General features: G+C 42.5%; 1 protein-coding gene across 2 annotated transcripts in view; it reads right to left on the bottom strand.

Annotated features, from left to right (window-relative positions):
- The window catches only part of FHDC1 (FH2 domain containing 1), a 54349-nt gene extending 34529 nt beyond the window's left edge, over positions 1–19820 (bottom strand). Inside the window, exons 1-2 of one of the 2 annotated variants that reach the window (XM_069744084.1) lie at positions 19677–19820; positions 6196–6790 (exon numbers count right to left, since the gene is read on the bottom strand). In XM_069744084.1, the coding sequence (XP_069600185.1) occupies positions 6196–6681 (486 nt within the window). In that variant the 5' untranslated portion in view covers positions 6682–6790; positions 19677–19820. Of the gene's footprint in view, positions 1–6195; positions 6791–17840; positions 18022–19676 lie in introns of those variants that run through there. The other variant, XM_069744083.1, reaches the window with a different exon arrangement.
- Positions 19821–20362: the final 542 nt, after the last annotated feature.

Here is a 20362-nt window from a genome sequence, read left to right as displayed (position 1 = left end):
TTTTATCTAACTGTGGTTTTAGATTTATTTTTTTTCAATAAAGGATCTAGTTTTGATGATACTTTAGTGCACCATCTTGTTGCTTTCTGTTGGTATCGATAGACCAATGAGCCGCTGAGTAACCAGAGGATAACTCTTTGCATACGCCGTTATGGCGGCAGGTACATTATGTAATATACACACTGCCCATTATCATAAGATGATTGATGATGGAGCCATTGGGTAACTACCAAAAATAATACAGGAAAGAGCCTGAAAAACCAATGCCGAAATGTTCTTTTTTCGAACTGAAATGTGCGTATACACAAACTACCATCAGTGGAAAGGGGCAGAGGAAGACATTTCGGACACTACGTCAGCAGGAGACCTTTAATGGGAGTCTGGTGACATTCCTCTGATTTATAGCCGTCTCTTACTAAAACAAGGGTCTGCTGCATGAACAAAACAAAGGGATGTTCCATGGACTGCTAAACCACCCATGGAGGTCCGCACCCACTGTTATTTTACCATATCTCCACAAAAAGAAAAAGCTTTATTGCACATTTATGGCACGACAATGAACAAGGACGAGTTACTGGTAGTCTGGAGCACAAAACTGGCTCGTGTCCATGGTAACAGGGCAATGACTATAGGGCCATCAGTGCAGCCTACCCAAGTAATAGGGGAGCCGTGTTACGCCACGTCTGTAAAATAGCCACGTCTGTGAGGAGATGCATCATCGTAGCTTCAATATTACATCTTTTTTTGGCAATAAAACCATTTGGTAGTGTAAAACCGGCAGATCTGGGAAATGCAAAGAAAAGCATGAATCACCTAGCAGCACAAGCCAGAATAAATTGTTCTTACACCCTGTACGCTTGCCGACATGTGCAACGCCTGTCATTATCTCCACCTTCAAACATGATCACACCTAAGACCACAGTCTGCACCAAAACACCCAGACGAAAAACACCGCTCATGTGTCTTGGGAAGCCCGGGGCTCTTCAAATTGTACAAATAGTCCCAAGCATCCGCGTGTGTCCCGTCCGGCACACCAGCTCCTGGAACATTACAGTGATGCTGGCTAAATAGTACACATTGTGTAAGACTGAAAGGGATGATTTAGGGTATTTTCACACTGTTTTTGCACTTTCATTTTGTTCCGCCTTTTCTTCCAAGAGTATCTGTCTAGATATCAAATATGAAGCTTTTTTGTTTCACGGAGATGTATTTATTTTTCCATACAAAGCATAAAAACGAGCAAAAAAAATTCCAAGTGGGGCAAAAATGAAATGTTCACTCCCCCTCACTCAAGAGTTCTTAAAGTAGAAACCAAACTTGTGGGTTTTTAAATCCTTATGGCTTTTGGAAATTTTGTTCCAGAAACTCCTGAAAAATCCCCCACAAACCTTAGTGTGAACAGACAGTCAACTTTCTAAAGACCACTAGGGTACTTCCGTGATGAGCTGGACATATGCCAGCCAATGGCAAATATCTATTGCATAGTTGATCTGCGGTTACATTTTTTGGGGTTATTTTCATTTACCGTAGTTGTAAATTCATTCATGGCGTAAGCTAAGTCTCCATCCCATTATTGCTAGTCCAGACCAGGCCAAAGATCACCACAGACTGGTTTGCAATTTGTCTTTTTACCTTTCAGCATTGTTGTTCATGACAACATTCTTTACAATGGCCGGCTCTAATGGTGGGATTTGATTATTTACCTGCCCGAGGCTGTCCGAAAATTGACCCATCCTTCCAATTGTCCTGAGGGCTACAGAGATGAGCTCTGGATTCACAGCCTTGTAGGCTACGTTCCCACAAAGAGTTTTTGGAGAGTTCTTAATGCTGTATTTTTTTTTAAATGCAAGTTTTATACCTTACACTTAATATTTGCAGAAATGCTGCATAAAATCTGCAACAACAAAAACTCAGCAAAAAGCTCATCGTTGGGACATGGCCTTTAAAGTGAGATTTTCTATTGATCAGACCGTGAAAAGAGACAATACACTGACAAAAATGACTAATATTCCCAATCACTGGCTTTACTGTAATAGCAACTTTATTCCTGCAGCGACAAGATATTCTACATACTTTACAAGCTGAAAGTTAGATTATTGCAAAATGAAAATCGAAGGATAGAGAATATAATATATATATATATATATATATATATATATATATATATATATATATATATATATATATAATGATAATTCTCTATCCTTCAATTTCATTTTGCAATAATCTAATTTTCAGCTTGTAAAGTATGTAGAATATCTTGTCGCTGCAGGGATAAAGTTGCTATTACAGTAAAGCAACATATATACACATATGTAAAGCAATATATACACACACATACATATACACACACACACACACACACTGTCATGGCCAAAAGTATTGACACCCCTGCAATTCTGTCAGATAATACTCAGTTTCTTCCTGAAAATGATTGCAAACACAAATTATTTGGTATTATTATCTTCATTTAATTTGTCTTAAATGAAAAAAAAAAAAAAACACAAAAAGAATGGGCCTAAAGCCAAATTGGATATAATTTCACACCAAACATAAAAAAGGGGTGGACAAAAGTATTGGCACCCTTCGTAAAATCATGTGATGCTTCTCTAATTTTTGTAATTAACAGCACCTGTAACTTACCTGTGGCACCTAACAGGTGTTGGCAATAACTAAATCACACTTGCAGCCAGTTGACATGGATTAAAGTTGACTCAACCTCTGTCCTGTGTCCTTGTGTGTACCACATTGAGCATGGAGAAAAGAAAGAAGACCAAAGAACTGTCTGAGGACTTGAGAAACCAAATTGTGAGGAAGCATGAGCAATCTCAAGGCTACAAGTCCATCTCCAAGGACCTGAATGTTCCTGTGTCTACCGTGCGCAGTGTCATCAAGAAGTTTATAGCCCATGTCACTGTGGCTAACCTCCCTAGATGTGGACAGAAAAGAAAAATTGACAAGAGATTTCAACGCAAGAATGTGCGGATGTTGGATAAAGAACCTCGACTAACATCCAAACAAGTTCAAGCTGCCCTGCAGTCCAAGGGTACAACAGTGTCAACCCGTACTATCCGTTGGCATCTGAATGAAAAGGGACTGTATGGTAGGAGACCCAGGAAGACCCCACTTCTTACCCCGAGACATAAAAATGCCAGGCTGGAGTTTGACAGAACTTACCTGAAAAAGCCTTACGTTTTGGAAGAATGTTCTCTGGTCAGATGAGACAGAAGTAGAGCTTTTTGGGCAAAGGCATCAACAGAGTTTACAGGAGAAAAAAAGAGGCATTCAAAGAAAAGAACACGGTCCCTACAGTCAAACATGGCAGAGGTTCCCTGATGTTTTGGGGTTGCTTTGCTGCCTCTGGCACTAGACTGCTTGACCATGTGCATGGCATTATGAAGTCTGAAGACTACCAACAAATTTTTCAGCATAATGTAGGGCCCAGTGTGAAAAAGCTGGGTTTCCCTCAGAGGTCATGGGTCTTCCAGCAGGACAATGACCCAAAACACACTTCAAAAAGCACTAGAAGATGGTTTGAGAGAAAGGACTGGAGACTTCTAAGGTGGCCAGCAATGAGTCCAGACCTGAATCCCATAGAACACCTGTGGAGAGATCTAAAAATGGCAGTTTGGAGAAGGCACCCTTCAAATATCAGGGACCTGGAGCAGTTTGCCAAAAAGAATGGTCTAAAATTCCAGCAGAGCATTGCAAGAAGCTCATTGATGGTTACTGGAAGCGGTTGGTCGCAGTTATTTTGGCTAAAGGTTGTGCAACCAAGTATTAGGCTGAGGGTGCCAATACTTTTGTCTGGCCCATTTTTGGAGTTTCGTGTGAAATGATCAATGTTTTGCTTTTTGCTTCACTCTCTTTTGTGTTTTTTCATTTAAGACAAATTAAATGAAGTTAATAATACCAAATAATTTGTGTTTGCAATCATTTTCAGGAAGAAAATGAGTATTATTTGACAGAATTGCAGGGGTGTCAATACTTTTGGCCATGACTGTATATGTAATTATATATATATATATATATATATATATATATATATATATATATATATATATATATATATATATATATATATATATATATATACACAAAAGAGCACTTTTTACATGGAAAAAAAAAAAAACATATCAAAAGGCAAAGCCACTAGCCATATAGGCCATGTTCTGACATGAGAAAAAGCATTTTTTTTTGCATGTGCCACATCAAAATGGGTAATCACAATCTGCTGTGATTAATAGGTTTTTTAATGATTTGTTCCTTTTCATGTTTTGGTGCAAATCTGATGCAATTTTGTATTGCAAGCTTTGTTAGTACAGAAACGGTGGAATTCTGCACTTAAACACAATCTAGTTTTTTTTTTTTTTGAGGTTCCCCATAGAAGCCTATAGGGAAAAAATATGCATCAAATAATACACCATTCAACAGTGGGCAGGAGTTTCCATGAAATCACGTCCAATTTGCATGAACTGTTGCATTTTGTGCACCGAAGAATAAAATGCAGCATTTACATTTTGTGTGAACATGGGCTAAATCTGCGTAAGATGGATTGGGGATCCTATAACTATTGAATATGGATGGCTCCACATAGTGACTTTATGGCATTGCAGAGACAGGCTATTTAGCATCCTCATTGAGAATTAGAGCTGGGGCAGTGTTGGACGCAGGTGAGTCAGTAGAAATATACGTGGAAACCTGATGCTAAAAATTATACTAAAGTCTAAATATTATACGTGAAACATTCATAAAGACTGGAATCTGGAAACAGTTTTGGTTATCAGCTACACAGCCTTGGGGAAAATGGATTTACTAAAATAAATAACTTTATGGGGAGTTTCCCCCTTTTCAGTAAATGCAGCACAATTAACAATACACCCCCAGATTTCTACACACTCCAGTGAATGAACAGATTGCCACCTCACTATGTTTGTAATATTTAATATCAACATTTATTACCTGTATTAATCATCATCACAAGCATATACTTGTTCTACTTCTGTTCAGGACATGGGATGAGTTAATAGTATTTCTTGCTACCAGCTGGCTGCCAAGTTAGGAATTAGTATCTCATCGCATCATATACCTTTATCAACAATATTTTTTTTCCATCCATTAAAGGGGTGTCAGATTTCAACAAGTTACCTTTTGTCCCAAGTTTCGGTGCTTTCACATTGCGTTCAGACATTGGTTCAGAAGCCCTGTTGGGGCTTATGCCCAACTCCCCCCCTCCACAAACCGTAATTCGGACGTATGTGCCGATGGGGCCATATACTATAATTGTGCCGGCAGAGCAAACATACGCTCCGCTGTGCATCATTTTCGAGTGTGTACTCCTACTAGGGGCAGACACTCAGACACAGTCTACTATATGTCTGAGTGTCCACCTCCTGATTTCAGCGATGCGACCCTTATAATGTGCGCTGTTTCCATACAATCTTTTATCACCAGGAGATTATCACTGCCTTGATCACAGTGAGCCATGGTCTAACTCCGCCCCCTCTTCTGATAAGCAGCTCACTGTCAATAGAAAATGTACACAGAAAGCTGTGCTGTGGGCACGGTTAGCACTCAGTTCAGCTACACCTATAAATTGAGTCAAACTGCTGCACTAAGTAAACTACGGTAAGTGATACATCGTTGGAATCAGGGTCTATCTTCCTACATTATACTGCTCTCAGATAAGGAAGTAAAAACCTGGTGACTGAATCCCTTTAAATTGAGCTTATGACAGAAGATCAGCAATAATATTAACATGTAGTTCAACAAGCTAGTTCATCTTCAATTGGACATCAGAAAGAGTCTGGTGCCCCCCATTACACATTAGATGGGTGGTCGATCCCACCAAAATCATTGGGTTCAGATGAGGTTTATAAAATCTGTAGCAATATCTCAAGTTGTAGCAGCATCAGAAAACAGCTACGCGAACAATGCAAAAGGGGGCATGGTTTTTAGCAACTTCTGTACTGCCCAAAAACGTGCAGCCATCTTTTTTTTTTTTGCTGGACAAAGAACCAATAGTATCAAATAGGAAAATTGCATGCAAGGAATATGAGAGAAAGAATATCTACTGTGGTATGTTACATGACTATTGCAGCTTTAATTCACACTAATTATGGTCTTTGTAAGCTAAATCAATAAGCTCCTCAAACAATTAATGTAATCCTTTGTACAGTTTAATTAATAAATTACCTCATCCTTCAGCTCACGGAAAGACGACCTCGAGCTCCCCGCTCTCTTGAGTGCTCCTGACTTTAGATCCTCTTGTTGCCCAAACAATTCCTCAATGGTCTTTGTGTCGATCTGGTACGGATGTTGTCTAGCAGCTATAGTCCAGATATTGGTTTTACCCTTCACCTGCTCCTCAGGGATGGTTTTCCAGAAAAAATTCCTAATTTTCTTTTTCTTGCTGTTACTGCCATGTCCATAAATACCGTTTTGTAAAAAAGGAGGTGGTGGGGGAGCCCCAGGCGGGGGAGGTGGTGGTGGTGGCCCTGGGTGGGAACCATGATTCTGAAAGAGAAGTGGTGGAGGAGGTGGAGGCGGGGGAGGAGGTGGTGGTGGTTCTGATGTATCGGCTAATCTGTTATCAAACATTAAGTCACTAATGACCACATTGCAGTCTCCATTCTCTTTATCGTTGACTAGGGATACGCAGTTCATAACATGCATCTTCATGCAGACTTGTCGCCAAAAGGGGCATCACTAATGCTGGACCTCAGGGCCGTAGAAAAGCATCTTAGTCCAAAACATCACCGCCAAACCCATGTATGTTACGTGTTCAGACCTGAAATGGACCAACAATACAGTTATATTCATGTTCTAAAACAGTAGTAAAAGCAGAGAGTTGTAGTTTTGAAAGAACTGGATAATGATACATTGGAGACCACTGCTGTAGAGCCACTCATGATATTTTTGCTTTCATATCTTCCCTTCTTGGTAAGAGCAAAACCTTTTACTAGAGAGTTTCCACTATCACAGAGAAGGTACGAAAGGACATCAATGACAACAGCTACCTTCATTACTCTTTAGCTGCCTCATGTTTCCTCACGCACCTACATGTTGACTTTCCAGCAGGATAAAGGATATTGGACACACAGGCTACAGTGACGTAAAATTACTCCTCCCGCTATGATATTTTCCATGATAGAGAATCTCTTTACTTGGATTATTTTTAGACAAACACATATACATCCTGGAAATGTACCTGCTGCCATGTTTCTCAGAGCGGAGCTATGAAAAAAGCAAATAGTATAGCTCCAAGGTAGCCGTCAGTTGTGCAGACATTTCTACTCTATCCTGAGGTTTTGGTTTACATTGAGTTAGCCATTTTCTTTAGGCTACGTTCACACCTTCAGTAATCTAAGAAGAAACACACACACAAAAATATAAGAATGATCAAGAAAAAAAAAAAAAAGTCCCATTATTGGTGAACTCTGTTTTTGGCCCGTTTTCACAGGGTGACAATGTGTACAGAGAGATCACTAATACGATTGTTCTGTCCCACTACATATGTTATTGGCAGTAAATCCCCAGTTTACACAGGGTGATGTGCTGCCGACAACAACGATTATTTTTCTGGCACAGACAGTCAGATGATCTGACGAAGGAGCTTTTTGATAATTTAATCATGTGATCGCCATTATGATTGCACACTCTGATAATAGGGATTGAGTTTCTCGGAAAGCTCCACCTGTTGAAGAGCAGCTAAGTCTCTGTTCACACTTTAGGCCTTATTCAGATGTCAGATTTTCTCAATTGTGAGAAAAACAGAAGACTTATTTGGTCAGAGTGTCAGTTTTTCTTGAACGTGGAGAGAAAAATTAACTAAGTTTCTCCATCTTCTCCTATGTGACAGTCAATGAACATCGGACTGCAGTTGGATGTTATCCAAGTGCAAGCCTGTTTCTTCACGGACTCAGACTTGCATTGCTGATTTTGACTTTACGCTTTACAGATCAAAATCAGACGTCTTCGTCATTTTCCAGACACGTGAATGGCCCCATAGACTATCACAGGTACGAGCGCCATAAGTGAGAGTCGCAGATAGCACTTGTATGTGAAAAACATCCGTCTGAATGAGGCCCAAGTCATGTCTGCAGATTGCAATAACTATGCTAGCATGCTTGCCAACAAATATTGGCAAATGCTCATGGCTCCCAATTTCATCCATAGATTGAGTTAGGGTTTCTGCCGAGATTAGAGCTGCGGGCTACACATTCCTTGTGAACAAAAATGCAAAAACCGAAACAACCCACAAATGCAAGTGTGATCAGAGCCTTAGGAATAATAGGGTCTATCGCCAATGCAATCATCAGTTCGGCACTTTGAACATGGTTACTCAGGCTACAGCTGTTCCGACACGCACATATGATGATATATGTGACGACGTGTCAGCCATTTCTTGATCTATGATGGCTTGACGACAACTTAGTATTATAGGTGGGAGGTTTCTATTCTAAAACACTAAGTAAATACCCAGGAACCTAGAAACATCTGGTTACTGGCACTTTCATCTAGCGGAGGCCTTGCATTTACAGTCTTGTCTTTGTCATGCTTTGTGAAATCTTCTCCCCTACAACTCCATGTGTGGTCATACCTGACCCATCTCATTCGCATAGCAAGCCAATAGTAGAAGTACAGTTTCCAGTAGTATCAGTTACAAATCAGCTGCCTACAGAAAACTGAGCTTTCAAATACCACTGGGATAGAAAAAAAAATAAATGCCTTCCTACACTACAAACCTTCAATAATCTACCTAGAACTTTAGTAGAAGGGGTCTTATAGCATGGCAGCCGCAATCCAGAGTACTTGTATCCTGTTAAAACAAATAGACTCCCTTTGTCCCTTTTAGACATCTCAATTAGTGAGTGGTATCTATTTGTCTAATGATGGAGTAATTATGGTACAGACACAAAGACAAACACAATTCACCTTTAAGTGACAAAAACCAGAAGACTAACCACCCAGATGGAAAAGTCCTACTCCCAGCTCCCTAAAGCCCCGCCATACACCTTCGATAAATGTTGGCTATAAGCGCAGATATGAAAAGATTCGGCTAACACCAATTTGTATGGAGGTGCTGGCCAACTGATTATCGGGGGGTCGATAGGGTATGTCAAAAGGTGTAAAATCTCCATAGCAAGTCAGAAACAGTAAAGCTCCATCTTGGAGCCATTCTGAAGAGTAAATCATTATCCAGATGAAGGTCACTTGACTTCCCTACAGATACAACCATTTAACCCCCTGACTACAGGCTTCTAGTGGGAACAGCAGCCTACAATCTACAGGAGTTATCACGTAGAAACAGTTCTCCCATATTTTGTGAAGTCAATCAGCATACAATGGCTTGATAACTGAGGTCTGTTATTTCAGGTACATGTAAATACTTACACGAATATTAAGGTGACTGGCAATCAGGTCACCTGATATACAACTTTAGAGCTACTTTAAGAACAATATATAGTACATCCTTGCAATCAAGTCAGGATATATGAAGCCAGCACTGTAATCATAGGTTTCATCATAATAACTAGGTAAAACAATGACAACCTCCCTTCTTCACCAGCACCTATAGGAGGAGTGGATATAGGGCAAACTTTCAACATTAACCAAGATTAAAAAGTAGCCTATACTTAGGAATGACAAGCAGTTATTACCACAAATCTAGCACTGATGAGGTTAGCCTTTATGATCAACACGAGGTTCAAAAGATAGGCTAAAAACCCACATATAATAGACTGGACAATTTGGACAGGACAGGCCAACCACCTGATGTGTATAGTGGCCTTCTGACTCTTCCCCGATAGAAGTCGGGAAAGGGAATGATCAGGCAGGGGCAGATGGAAATTCAATGGCTGATCATTTCCTTTTCAGGGGAGATAAGCTGCGATTTTCTCTCACGCCCCCTCCCCCATGGAAAATACATGATCAGAACTCAGTTTATGGGGGGAGTTGGGAGAGTGGGGAATGTCCAGTTATCTTGAGTATGATCAGCTTTGGTGAGAACAATATTATTAATGTGATTAGGCAACAGACGGCCCCATCTCAGGCCGCCAGTGAATAGGCTATTTGGCTACATCACCATGGGTCAGAAATGTGGTGGATTTTCTGACAGAAAATCTGCAGAGGATTACAGTATTTGGGAAGTGGATGGAGTGTAGACAAATTCTTAAGGTACCTTCACACATAACGATTTCGTTAACGATATCGTTGCTTTTTGTGACGTAGCAACGATATCATTAACGAAATTGTTAAGGTACCTTTACACTAGAATTTACCAACGATCACGACCAGCGATACGACCTGGCCGTGATCGTTGGTAAGTCGTTGTGTGGTCGCTGGAGAGCTGTCACACAGACAGCTCTCCTGCGACCAACGATGCCGGTCCCCGGGTAACCAGGGTAAACATCAGGTTACTAAGTGCAGGGCCGCGCTTAGTAACCCCATGTTTACCCTGGTTACCATTGTAAATGTAAAAAAACAAAACAAAAAAAAAAAAAAAACACACACAACATACTCGCATTCCGGTGTCTGTCACGTCCCCCGCCGTCACCTTCCCGCACTGACACTGCCAGCGCCGGCCGGCCGTAAAGCAGATCATGACGTCACTGCTGTGATCTGCTTTACGGCCGGCACTAACACAGTCAGTGCCTATTAGCCAATGAACGAATAATACTTCATCACTGGCTGAACTAATTGTGTATGTGGCCTAAAAATCATTGTCGTCAATAGCACATCCCCACATATAAATAGGGGACATGCTGCCCACAATATGCAAGCTGTATGGGAACCAAGTCATAGTGTTAATGATCTTTCAGTCCCTATACAGTTTGCATCAGCCCATGTATAAGGGCCTTAGGCCTCTTTTCCACTTGCGAGAAAAAAGGGACAAGTGCAATCCAATTAAAAAAAAAAGAAAAAAAAAAAAAAAAATCGGATTGCACTCGGACCAATGTTATTTAATAGGTGACATTCCATTTGCGATTTTTTTCTCAGCTGAAATCGGACTGAGAAAAAAAACGCAGCATGCTGCGATTTGCTGCGAGTCTCGGACGAGACTCGCCAATGCAAGTCAATGGGTGCGAGAAAAAAAAACGCATGGAATACGGACCATCCGTATTCCATCCGTTTTTTATAGATACCTTACCATTCTGTGGCATAGAACACTGTAAATAGTCCTGTAAATGACTGTATAAAAATAGTTGCAGAGGAAAAAAACAGATTGCATACGGATGTCATACGGATATAGCGATTAAAAAAAAAAAAAAAAAAATCGCATTGAACTCGCATGACAAACGCATACATTTCATCCCTTTTTTTCGGTCCAGATTACGGACCGTTTTTTTTCCTCACTGCCGAGTTGAGTTTTGGAGTAAAACATACACAAATGCAACAATACGGACAATGTCTAATTAATTCTACCGGTTGTTCAGGCAGCATGAATCAACTGACGAGTTCCCTTTAAAAGGACGCTGTCAGTACAGAATGATTGCTCAAACTAAGTCCTGCAGCTTGGTGCTTCATGGTGGGGCCACTCATTTACATACACCTTTCCCTGTGGTTCCTCAATCTACACCCCCCTCCCTCTTCATTGATTGACAGCTCTGGCTTTATAGGGACAGAAAAGGGTGGAGATAAATAAAAAACCCAAACAGGTGGACTCTCTTTTAAAAGGGACTGTAAGCACAGAATGACTGCTCAAACCAAGTACAGGTGCTCAGTGCATCATGTTGTGGCCAAACATTTAAAGTGAACCTGTCACGTGAAAAAACATATTAACCTGTAGGTTAATAGAGGTTCTTGAACCTCCCCAGCGCTGGCAAAAATTAACTTTATTCCTCCAAGCAGCGTTCTGGTTTCAGACGTGACATTGTATATAGAGAGTGGTGGCTGTAGCCGCAACCCCACACTGACAGCAACTGAGCATTAGGGAAGGTGTATTTAAGGGGTTGGCCCCACTGTGAAGCACCAAGTGGTGTGACTAAAGGTACCGTCACACTAGACGATATCGCTAGCGATCCGTGACGTTGCAGCGTCCTCGCTAGCGATATCGTCCAGTGTGACAGGCAGCAGCGATCAGGCCCCTGCTGTGCTGTCGCTGGTCGGGGAAGAAAGTCCAGAACTTTGTTTCGTCGCTGGACTCCCCGCAGACATCGCTGAATCGGCGTGTGTGACACCGATTCAGCGATGTCTTCACTGGTAACCAGGGTAAACATCGGGCTACTAAGCGCAGGGCCGCGCTTAGTAACCCGATGTTTACCCTGGTTACCATCCTAAAAGTAAAAAAAAACAAACACTACATACTTACCTACAGCCGTCTGTCCTCCAGCGCTGTGCTCTGCTCTCCTCCTGCTCTGGCTGTGAGCGTCGGTCAGCCGGAAAGCAGAGCGGTGACGTCACTGCTCTGCTTTCCGGCCGCTGTGCTCACACAGACAGTACAGGAGGAGTGCAGAGCACAGCGCTGGAGGACAGACAGCGTTAGGTAAGTATGTAGTGTTTGTTTTTTTTTACGTTTAGGATGGTAACCAGGGTAAACATCGGGTTACTAAGCGCGGCCCTGCGCTTAGTTACCCGATGTTTACCCTGGTTACCGGCATCGTTGGTCACTGGAGAGCGGTCTGTGTGACAGCTCTCCAGCGACCAAACAGCGACGCTGCAGCGATCCGGATCGTTGTCGGTATCGCTGCAGCGTCGCTAAGTGTGACGGTACCTTTAGTTTGAACACTGATTCCTTTTCGAGAATGTAGATTGTCTTTAAATGCCACTGATATGCTCTCTGTATAAGCAGAAATTCGTCTGTATGACCAATTTTTATCCCTTAATGATTTTATTGTCTTAGTGGATTACATATTCTGAATCACAAGCATTAGGACAGTACGGTGGCTGAGTGGTTAGCATTGCAGCCCTGGGGTCCTGGGCTCAAATCCCACCAAGGACAACATCTGCAAGGAGTTTGTATGTTCTCTCCGTGTTTGCATGGGTTTACTCCGGGCTCTCCGGTTTCCTCCCACATTCCAAAGACATACTGATAGGGAATTTAGATTGTGAGCCGCATCAGGGACAGCGATGATAATGTGCGCAAAATGTAAAGCACTGCGGAATGTTAGCGCTATATAAAAATAAAGATTATTATTACTATATCAGTGCAATTACAGAAGACACGCTTCTTCTATACAGTTAGTCCTAAACATTTGTAAGGGTTGGCCAAAAGTTAAAAATCTGCCCCGTAGATACCACATTAGCATCCAAGTAATGGGTTAAAAGTGCCAATCTGTTGATTTTCTGTGTTAATCTCGAATCATAAAAGCTATAATGGGTTTATTGAAATCTATCCGATGAATGTCAAACATTAAGACAATACTGATGTATAGGGCAATGTTTAACTAACCCTCTCGTTTTATAAGCAAGCATTGTGGCACTTCTGCAATCATGGCTACATCCTGAGAAAAGTGATAGCATAGGTATAGAAAATCCTCTCATCCAGGACCCCAAATCAATTCTATAACATCCTGCCTTCAGATAAGAAAGAAGTGCTGATTCAGGGAGTGGAACAAACAATGGAAAAACCCATCAAGAAGACACTTGAAAAACAAATGCTAAGTCTTTAAAGCCTTCTGTGATTACATGGGTATGGAAGTTGTGAGGAACGAGCAATGCCACAACCGGCTAATAAGAGAAATTAAACAAATCCATCAGAAAAGCACAGACGCTCATAAAATAAAGCCACATGTTTTCCCCTGAGGGGCTTCTAAGGTTTTGCTCTGATATTTCAGCACATTTTATAATCTCCCTGCTTTTTAATAAATGACACCTCAATGTTAATTTAGCGTGGGTTACATAAGAGTACCTGTACCATCACATAAAGAGCATGGTAATCGGAACATGCCAGAGCTGGAAACCCTTCTGGGCACCTTTACCTTGTCTTCCGTGTACCATGTACAACAAGATTAACAGTAAACTAAAGCTCATCATTGGTTATACAGACATGTAGCCTAATAGGGCACAGGGTTATTTAATCCATGTTGGACACAGTCATGATTATTTTTTTAAGATCTGACTACAAATTGGTCACCCAATGTTATGAAGAAACTCGACCTCGGGTACATTTTTTCCTTGTGGAAAGAGCTAGCATAGAGAGATTTATGGGCCATATAATGTTCCAGGGGGGGGATTTAAAACATGCAAAAAGCCTTTTTCAGAGAAGAGGATAGTAACTTTTGATACTTATTGAATGTAGCAATCGTAAAAGTCAAAACTGACCCTTAAAAGTCTTTACCACATGACTTAGGATAAGAATCCAAACCAGAAACAATTTGCAGACATGTGTTTCTGGGCATTTGCCCCTCATCAGTGCAAAGCATGAGAAATGATTTTGCTGGTTGAAAAGCTGCTGACAGAGGATCCAAAGGGTAAAGTTTCTCATTGTGGAAAACGCAAAGTTGGTATAGTGAGAAACTGATCATGCAATGCTCCTTTGGAAAATTAAATATGCAAATAGATTTTCTAGTTTAGCTTCTTATCCCAAGTCATCTGGCTTGATATGGACCATTAGGTTTGCTACCTCCAATACGTGACACAAGAGTTTATGCCATCTTCCTTCCTGAGATGGTGTTTTACGTTTTGTTAACATTGAAGGCTATGGAAAATGGATCTGTTAATTAGCCATCCGTCTTTTTTTCCCATTTGTAATAGATCCTTTTTTTTTTGCTTACTGTATCCAGTAGGAGCACTTTTCCAAAGACTTCAATGTAAAAAAAAAAACAAAAAAAAAAACTCAGATCCAGCAGAGATCAGTAATTTAAAAAGGGACTAAAAAGAGGTGTCTGCACAACTTTTTTTGCCAACAGATTGCTGCTGGATCCGTCCTAACTTATCACTACTGGACATGTGAACATTAGAGAGTTGTCAGCTGAGCAATCATTTGCTAGATGGCTATATCTCATGAACTGGTCAGACTTGTCATAGATGGTTGACAGATTTCCTACAGAAATCAAGTTCAGTTGACATACCTAAAGTGTATGGGAGCCTTGAGATATTAATGACCTATCCTTGGGATAGATCATCAGCATTAGATTATTGGCAGTTCGACAACCGGCAAACACATCGGCTTACGTGCAGTTTCTGCAGGACCTACACTGTACAGTGCCAGGGCACCGCAGCTTCAGACAGTGTAGTGACCATTCTGTGCTGCAGCTCAGCGCCTCTCATAGGAGCTAATTAAATGGCTCCATAATTAGATTTTGTTCGTCATTTTCTAAGACAAACATTGGGTACAGTCATTTTGCAATGTCACATAAGATTGTCCCTGACCTCAACCAATCTCAGTGGAACCAATCATGTGAAATGGGGTTCTCAAACTGGAAACACCTTTTTGTCCCATGTGCCATCAAGAGCACACTCCTCCTCAGGGTATGTATCCACGTTCAGGATTGCATCAGGATTTGGTCAGGATTTTACATCAGTATTTGTAAGCCAAAACCAGGAGTGGAACAATTAGAGGAAAAGTATAATAGAAACATATGCACCACTTCTGTATTTATCACCCACTCCTGGTTTTGGCTGAGAAACACCGACATAAAATCCTGACCAAATCCTGATGCAATCCTGAACGTGGACACATACCCTCAGCCTCCCAGGTTGGCGCTTACTGACAGTTTGGATCAGCAATATGGTTGTGCCGCGGTTCCGAACTGTGTTCTCTCCGATGCTGCAAGATTTACTTCTGCAGACTCGGAGACATGAAGGTAATGGCTGGATCCAGCTTGAGAGCAGTGCTTACAAGCTCCACCCCTCCTTACCAATGAGACTGGCCACCACTGATCGGCTGCAGTGGTAACTAGTAGGCTATGTGCACACGTTGCGGATTAGGCTTAGGAATTTCTGGTGCGGATTCTGCCTCTCCTGGCAGAAAACGCATCTGCGGATTTGTCGCGTTTTTTGTGCGGTTCCGAATCGCTTTTGCTGTGGTTTTCTTGCGGATTTGCTGCGTTTTTTACCCCTGTGGTTTTCTATAATGGAATGGGAACAAAAACGCTGCAGATTCACAAAAAAGAAGTGACATGCTACTTCTTTTAAACCGCAGCGTTTCCGCAGCGGATTTTCCTCAAAGTGTGCACAGCATTTTTTTTCTCATTGATTTACATTGTACTGTAAATCAATTGCGGATCTGCAGCGCTTCTGCACCGTAAAAAACGCTGCGGATCCGCAGAGAATCCGCAACGTGTGCACATACCCGTAACCTAGACAGTGATTTGTAAACAATAACAGTAAAAAATCCCTCTGTTTGAGAATGGAAAGGATAATTTAATAATATTAATAAAAGAAGAAGTTGAGACAACCCCCTTTAAAGTCTCTAAGGCAACTTATCTCCCGTGAAAAATACATGCAATGTTTACTTGCAATTTAGTGGTGAAGCTTTGTGAAGAAACATAAATATAATATGATTGCTCTATGACGGAAACAATTGTAAGCAATTTGTGATTATCACTGGTAATGCTTCATCTCACAATTTCATGCAACCCCATAGGAATAAATGCAACCCGACAGCAAGCAATCTAATGTAACTACATCGGTGCAATCATCGCGTGCACCAGAGCCCCAGCACAAAATGTAAAAGACGTGTGATAAAGACTGGAAACAGCAGACGGAAGGCTTCCCACACACGACCACAACATGGAAAACCGCCTAATGACAACAATGCTGTCAGGTCGTGGATGAAGCAGGCTGTGCGTGTGAAAGACTTTCCCTGAGAGCAATCAATTGCATCCAATCTGAAAATAACACATGCTGGATATAAAAGCCCACTCCTGATGACTGCGCCGATACCACCATGTGTCTGCTCTATACATCAACACTGCATTCCTGCAGGACAGGAGGATACTTGCCAACTTTCACCTGTTAAGGGCTTGGCATAGGGCTTTCAAGGTTTCTCGTTTTTAGTTTCAAGATAAGATCCGTCTACAAATGATCATTAGGAGAAGCCCCACGACCAGCGTATTGGTATAGTAAATTAACGTTGGGGCTTCCTCAGTACACGTCCAGATTATATGATAAGGGTCCATATAAAGAGGCGGTCCCAAAGCCTTTTTTTTTTCTTACTTTGGGAGCCACATTGAACTCTAAGAGATGGTCATGAGACACATCCAGCCTTCAACAGTAATGACTCTCAGAGCCCACCATGACCGGTGTGATGATGCTTCCCCAGAGAAAGCAAATTAAGACCTTGTGTTCCCCTCCCATATAGGCAGTGTACTTACCTCCAAGGGTTCCCATTTCGCACCCATTCGGTATTCCCATGTCTCACACACTCACCACACTATAGCCGTCCAGTCAAGCTTCGCGCCCCCGGTGTGACCATCAGTATCATCCTATCTCCAGCCTACAACAACTCTCTTCCCAGTCTTGACTGCCAATACATACACACCCAGATCTACTCTTCTGTGCCGGGCAACTCACAAAAGCCACCATCTGGAGACCTTCACTTCATAACTAGTTAGTAGACCAAGCTGGCAGAGAGCTGTGAGCCACACATCACGGGCCTACAAGCCACAGGTGGCCCCAGAGTCACAGGTTGGGGAGACCCAGCAGAAGGCTAACGTACCAAGACAAAGCTCGTTTTCATCTGCTCAGTGCTCATATTACATATTTATCGTTTATGATCATATCAGACTAATGTATTTGTAGCCACTTTGTAATTCCGCTACACAACGGCAGAACAATAAAAACAGTGAAAGGTAAACTTGTCATAATCTGGCTACACACTGGACACAGAAGATGTAGGAATTACATTACCACAACATGGACGGTACTAGTAACGCAAGAAGAGCCGTACGTACCTCACTGATGGGTTTCACGGACCACAAGTATCTCCGCACTTCTACAGCAATTTCATCCTGGGACGTGTCAGGCACCCCAGGCTCCCCAATTATTTTGCTCCACACTACTGAAATGGAAAAGTCACCTTTGCACAGACACAGGCAACACAACAGGTTGCTCGACAGCTTCCCTGGGAAAAGCAATTAGTAATGCTTGTGATCGTGTGGGGATGAGATCAGCCTCCCAAGCCCTCCTCCCACCCAGGACACTCTCCACTGTCCCCTCCCTTGATTTTACAATGCAAACCTTATTTGATGTCACTTGCCAGCGCTCCCATTGAATGATCCTGGGTGGCGGTTAGTATCCAGCGTCCCTCCCCCACCAAGGCTGGGAGTTATAATGGGAGTTTATAGCTCATACTTGGAATCAATGGGGAATAAAGACTTGCAACCATGGCTCCAGGACTCCAAAGCTCCAGCATGCAAAGGGTATCAATCACTGGCCACAGAGTGTGTGAACTCCAGGGACAATGACACAACACACACACAATGACATGCTGGACACAGTCTATATTTATAGAAAACTGCCCACAAGACCCATAATACAAGATGTGGTAGGATTCAGCAATATGAACATCATTGCCATAAAAACACCACAAGACCGCAGCAGTGTGTGCGGCACAACCACGGATCGCAGGTTCTGATAGGCTTGTGTCTACAGCAGGTCCAGAGAAAAGGAGGAAAGGCGCAGTCGCTGAAACGTCAGCAACAGATCTGACACAAGGAGACGGAATTTACGGGAAACCGCAAACGTTTAGGATTTTGTGGAAACCATTTCTGCAGAAAATTACCAGAAAAATCTGTTTTCATTTGATTTCCCCTTAAAGCTTGAAGCGTGATGGTAATAAGAAGTAAATGGCTTTAAAATCGGCAGCAATTCCTACTTTAATTAGGGAGAATTCCCACACTGCGGATTTTGATGCAGGAAATTCTGCAGCTGAAAAATCGGTTCCAGTCACTTGAGCGGGGTTATTACAGATGAACGGGATGGGACGGTTGCAGAACTTTCCGCACCGGAGTTTGCAGCAAATACACCCTATGCGAATGGACAAGGGGGAGGGGGATCAACTGTCAAAAGGATGGATGTGATGCGGATTGTGAAATCCATACGGCCGGTCAAATTCTGGGCAGAAACTTTCCGCAATCACTTTCCTTGCACTGTATTCTGCTGCGGAATGGTGTGGACTCGCCATAATAATCAAGGAAAGTCCCAGCACGTAACCGGGCGCTGTAGATGGAACTGTTCAATACCCCAGAATAGGACTAAAACCAAGGAAATGCAGCAGCAGCTCTGTATGACATCAGTGAGGACCCCGCTGTGGTAACATGTATGACCGCCCTACCAGAGGATGTGCTCATCAGCTACACATTATGTACACGCCTGATAAACTCCTGTGTGCAGAGGTGTAGCCTCAACCAATAAGTCATTATACTATACTGGACGCTGCACGGCGACACCACGCACGATGCACAACACATATGTAATATTAGTCAAGACATCAGCCAGCACTCATGGGACATCAATATTACATTAGAGACAGAAGTGCAAGCTGCAACCAGATCTACAGATGTAGCAGAGCTGAAGTGGTCACTCCCCGGTTTATTAGTCCTGATAATGGGGCTGTTCCCCACCCTTTTAATTAGCACAGGAGAACCCCTCTCTAATAAGGGAGAATTTAGTTTCATCACTTCTATAACTTGTGACAAGTGCCAAGTTCGGCTCTGCTGCATCTCCAGCACCAGTGAGGTGACTGCAGGTGCACCTGTCTCATCCCCCGGGAGGACGGGACTTCCTACCTGCAGCTCAGCGGCAGTGTCCGGTACATGTACTCCTCAGCCCGGAATGTAGCGCAGCCTCCGTCTCCAGCAGCCGCTGTTGTATTCTGCCGGCATCCGCCGATCTCCGCACTATTCCAGCGCTGCTAGTGGCTTGAGGAGTGCGCACATGCGCAGCAGGCTGATCCACGGGCAGGGCGGCAGCAGGTACAGCGGACTGCCCCGCCCCTCCAGGGACAGGCAGGTCGGCGGTGCCATTACCTTATCCCGGTCACGTGACGGGTACTGGCAGGACGGTGCCGGGGGCCGCACTGATGATATCACCGCACTCACCACACAGCATGCTCACCTATTAGAGAGTCATTGCGCTAATTGCATAATGTGCTCTCTGGTGTGAATGATGATTATGGCTGGGATATCAGTTATTGCGGGTTTCACTCTTCCTGTTTTTTGTTTCTCTGTTTTCATACACATACCAGTTCTTGGTTGCAGTTTTGTAGGACGCCATTAATTTTACCATCAATGTATAGAACGATCTGAAAAATATCTAGTTGGGGTGAAGAAAGCACAGTTGCACCATTGAGTTTTGGGTTTTGCTGTTTTCTGTGCTCAGTGTGTGGTAACAATGATTCTCCAGCGATCCCAAACTTCTATTGTTTTCTTTTATTATTTTTGTGGTGAAATATAAGTCATGTCGCCAGATATAG

This window comes from Ranitomeya imitator, chromosome 1 (assembly GCF_032444005.1).
Source record: "Ranitomeya imitator isolate aRanImi1 chromosome 1, aRanImi1.pri, whole genome shotgun sequence".
Classification (NCBI taxonomy): Eukaryota; Metazoa; Chordata; class Amphibia; order Anura; family Dendrobatidae; genus Ranitomeya; species Ranitomeya imitator.
This window is presented reverse-complemented; position numbering and strand designations above follow the sequence as displayed.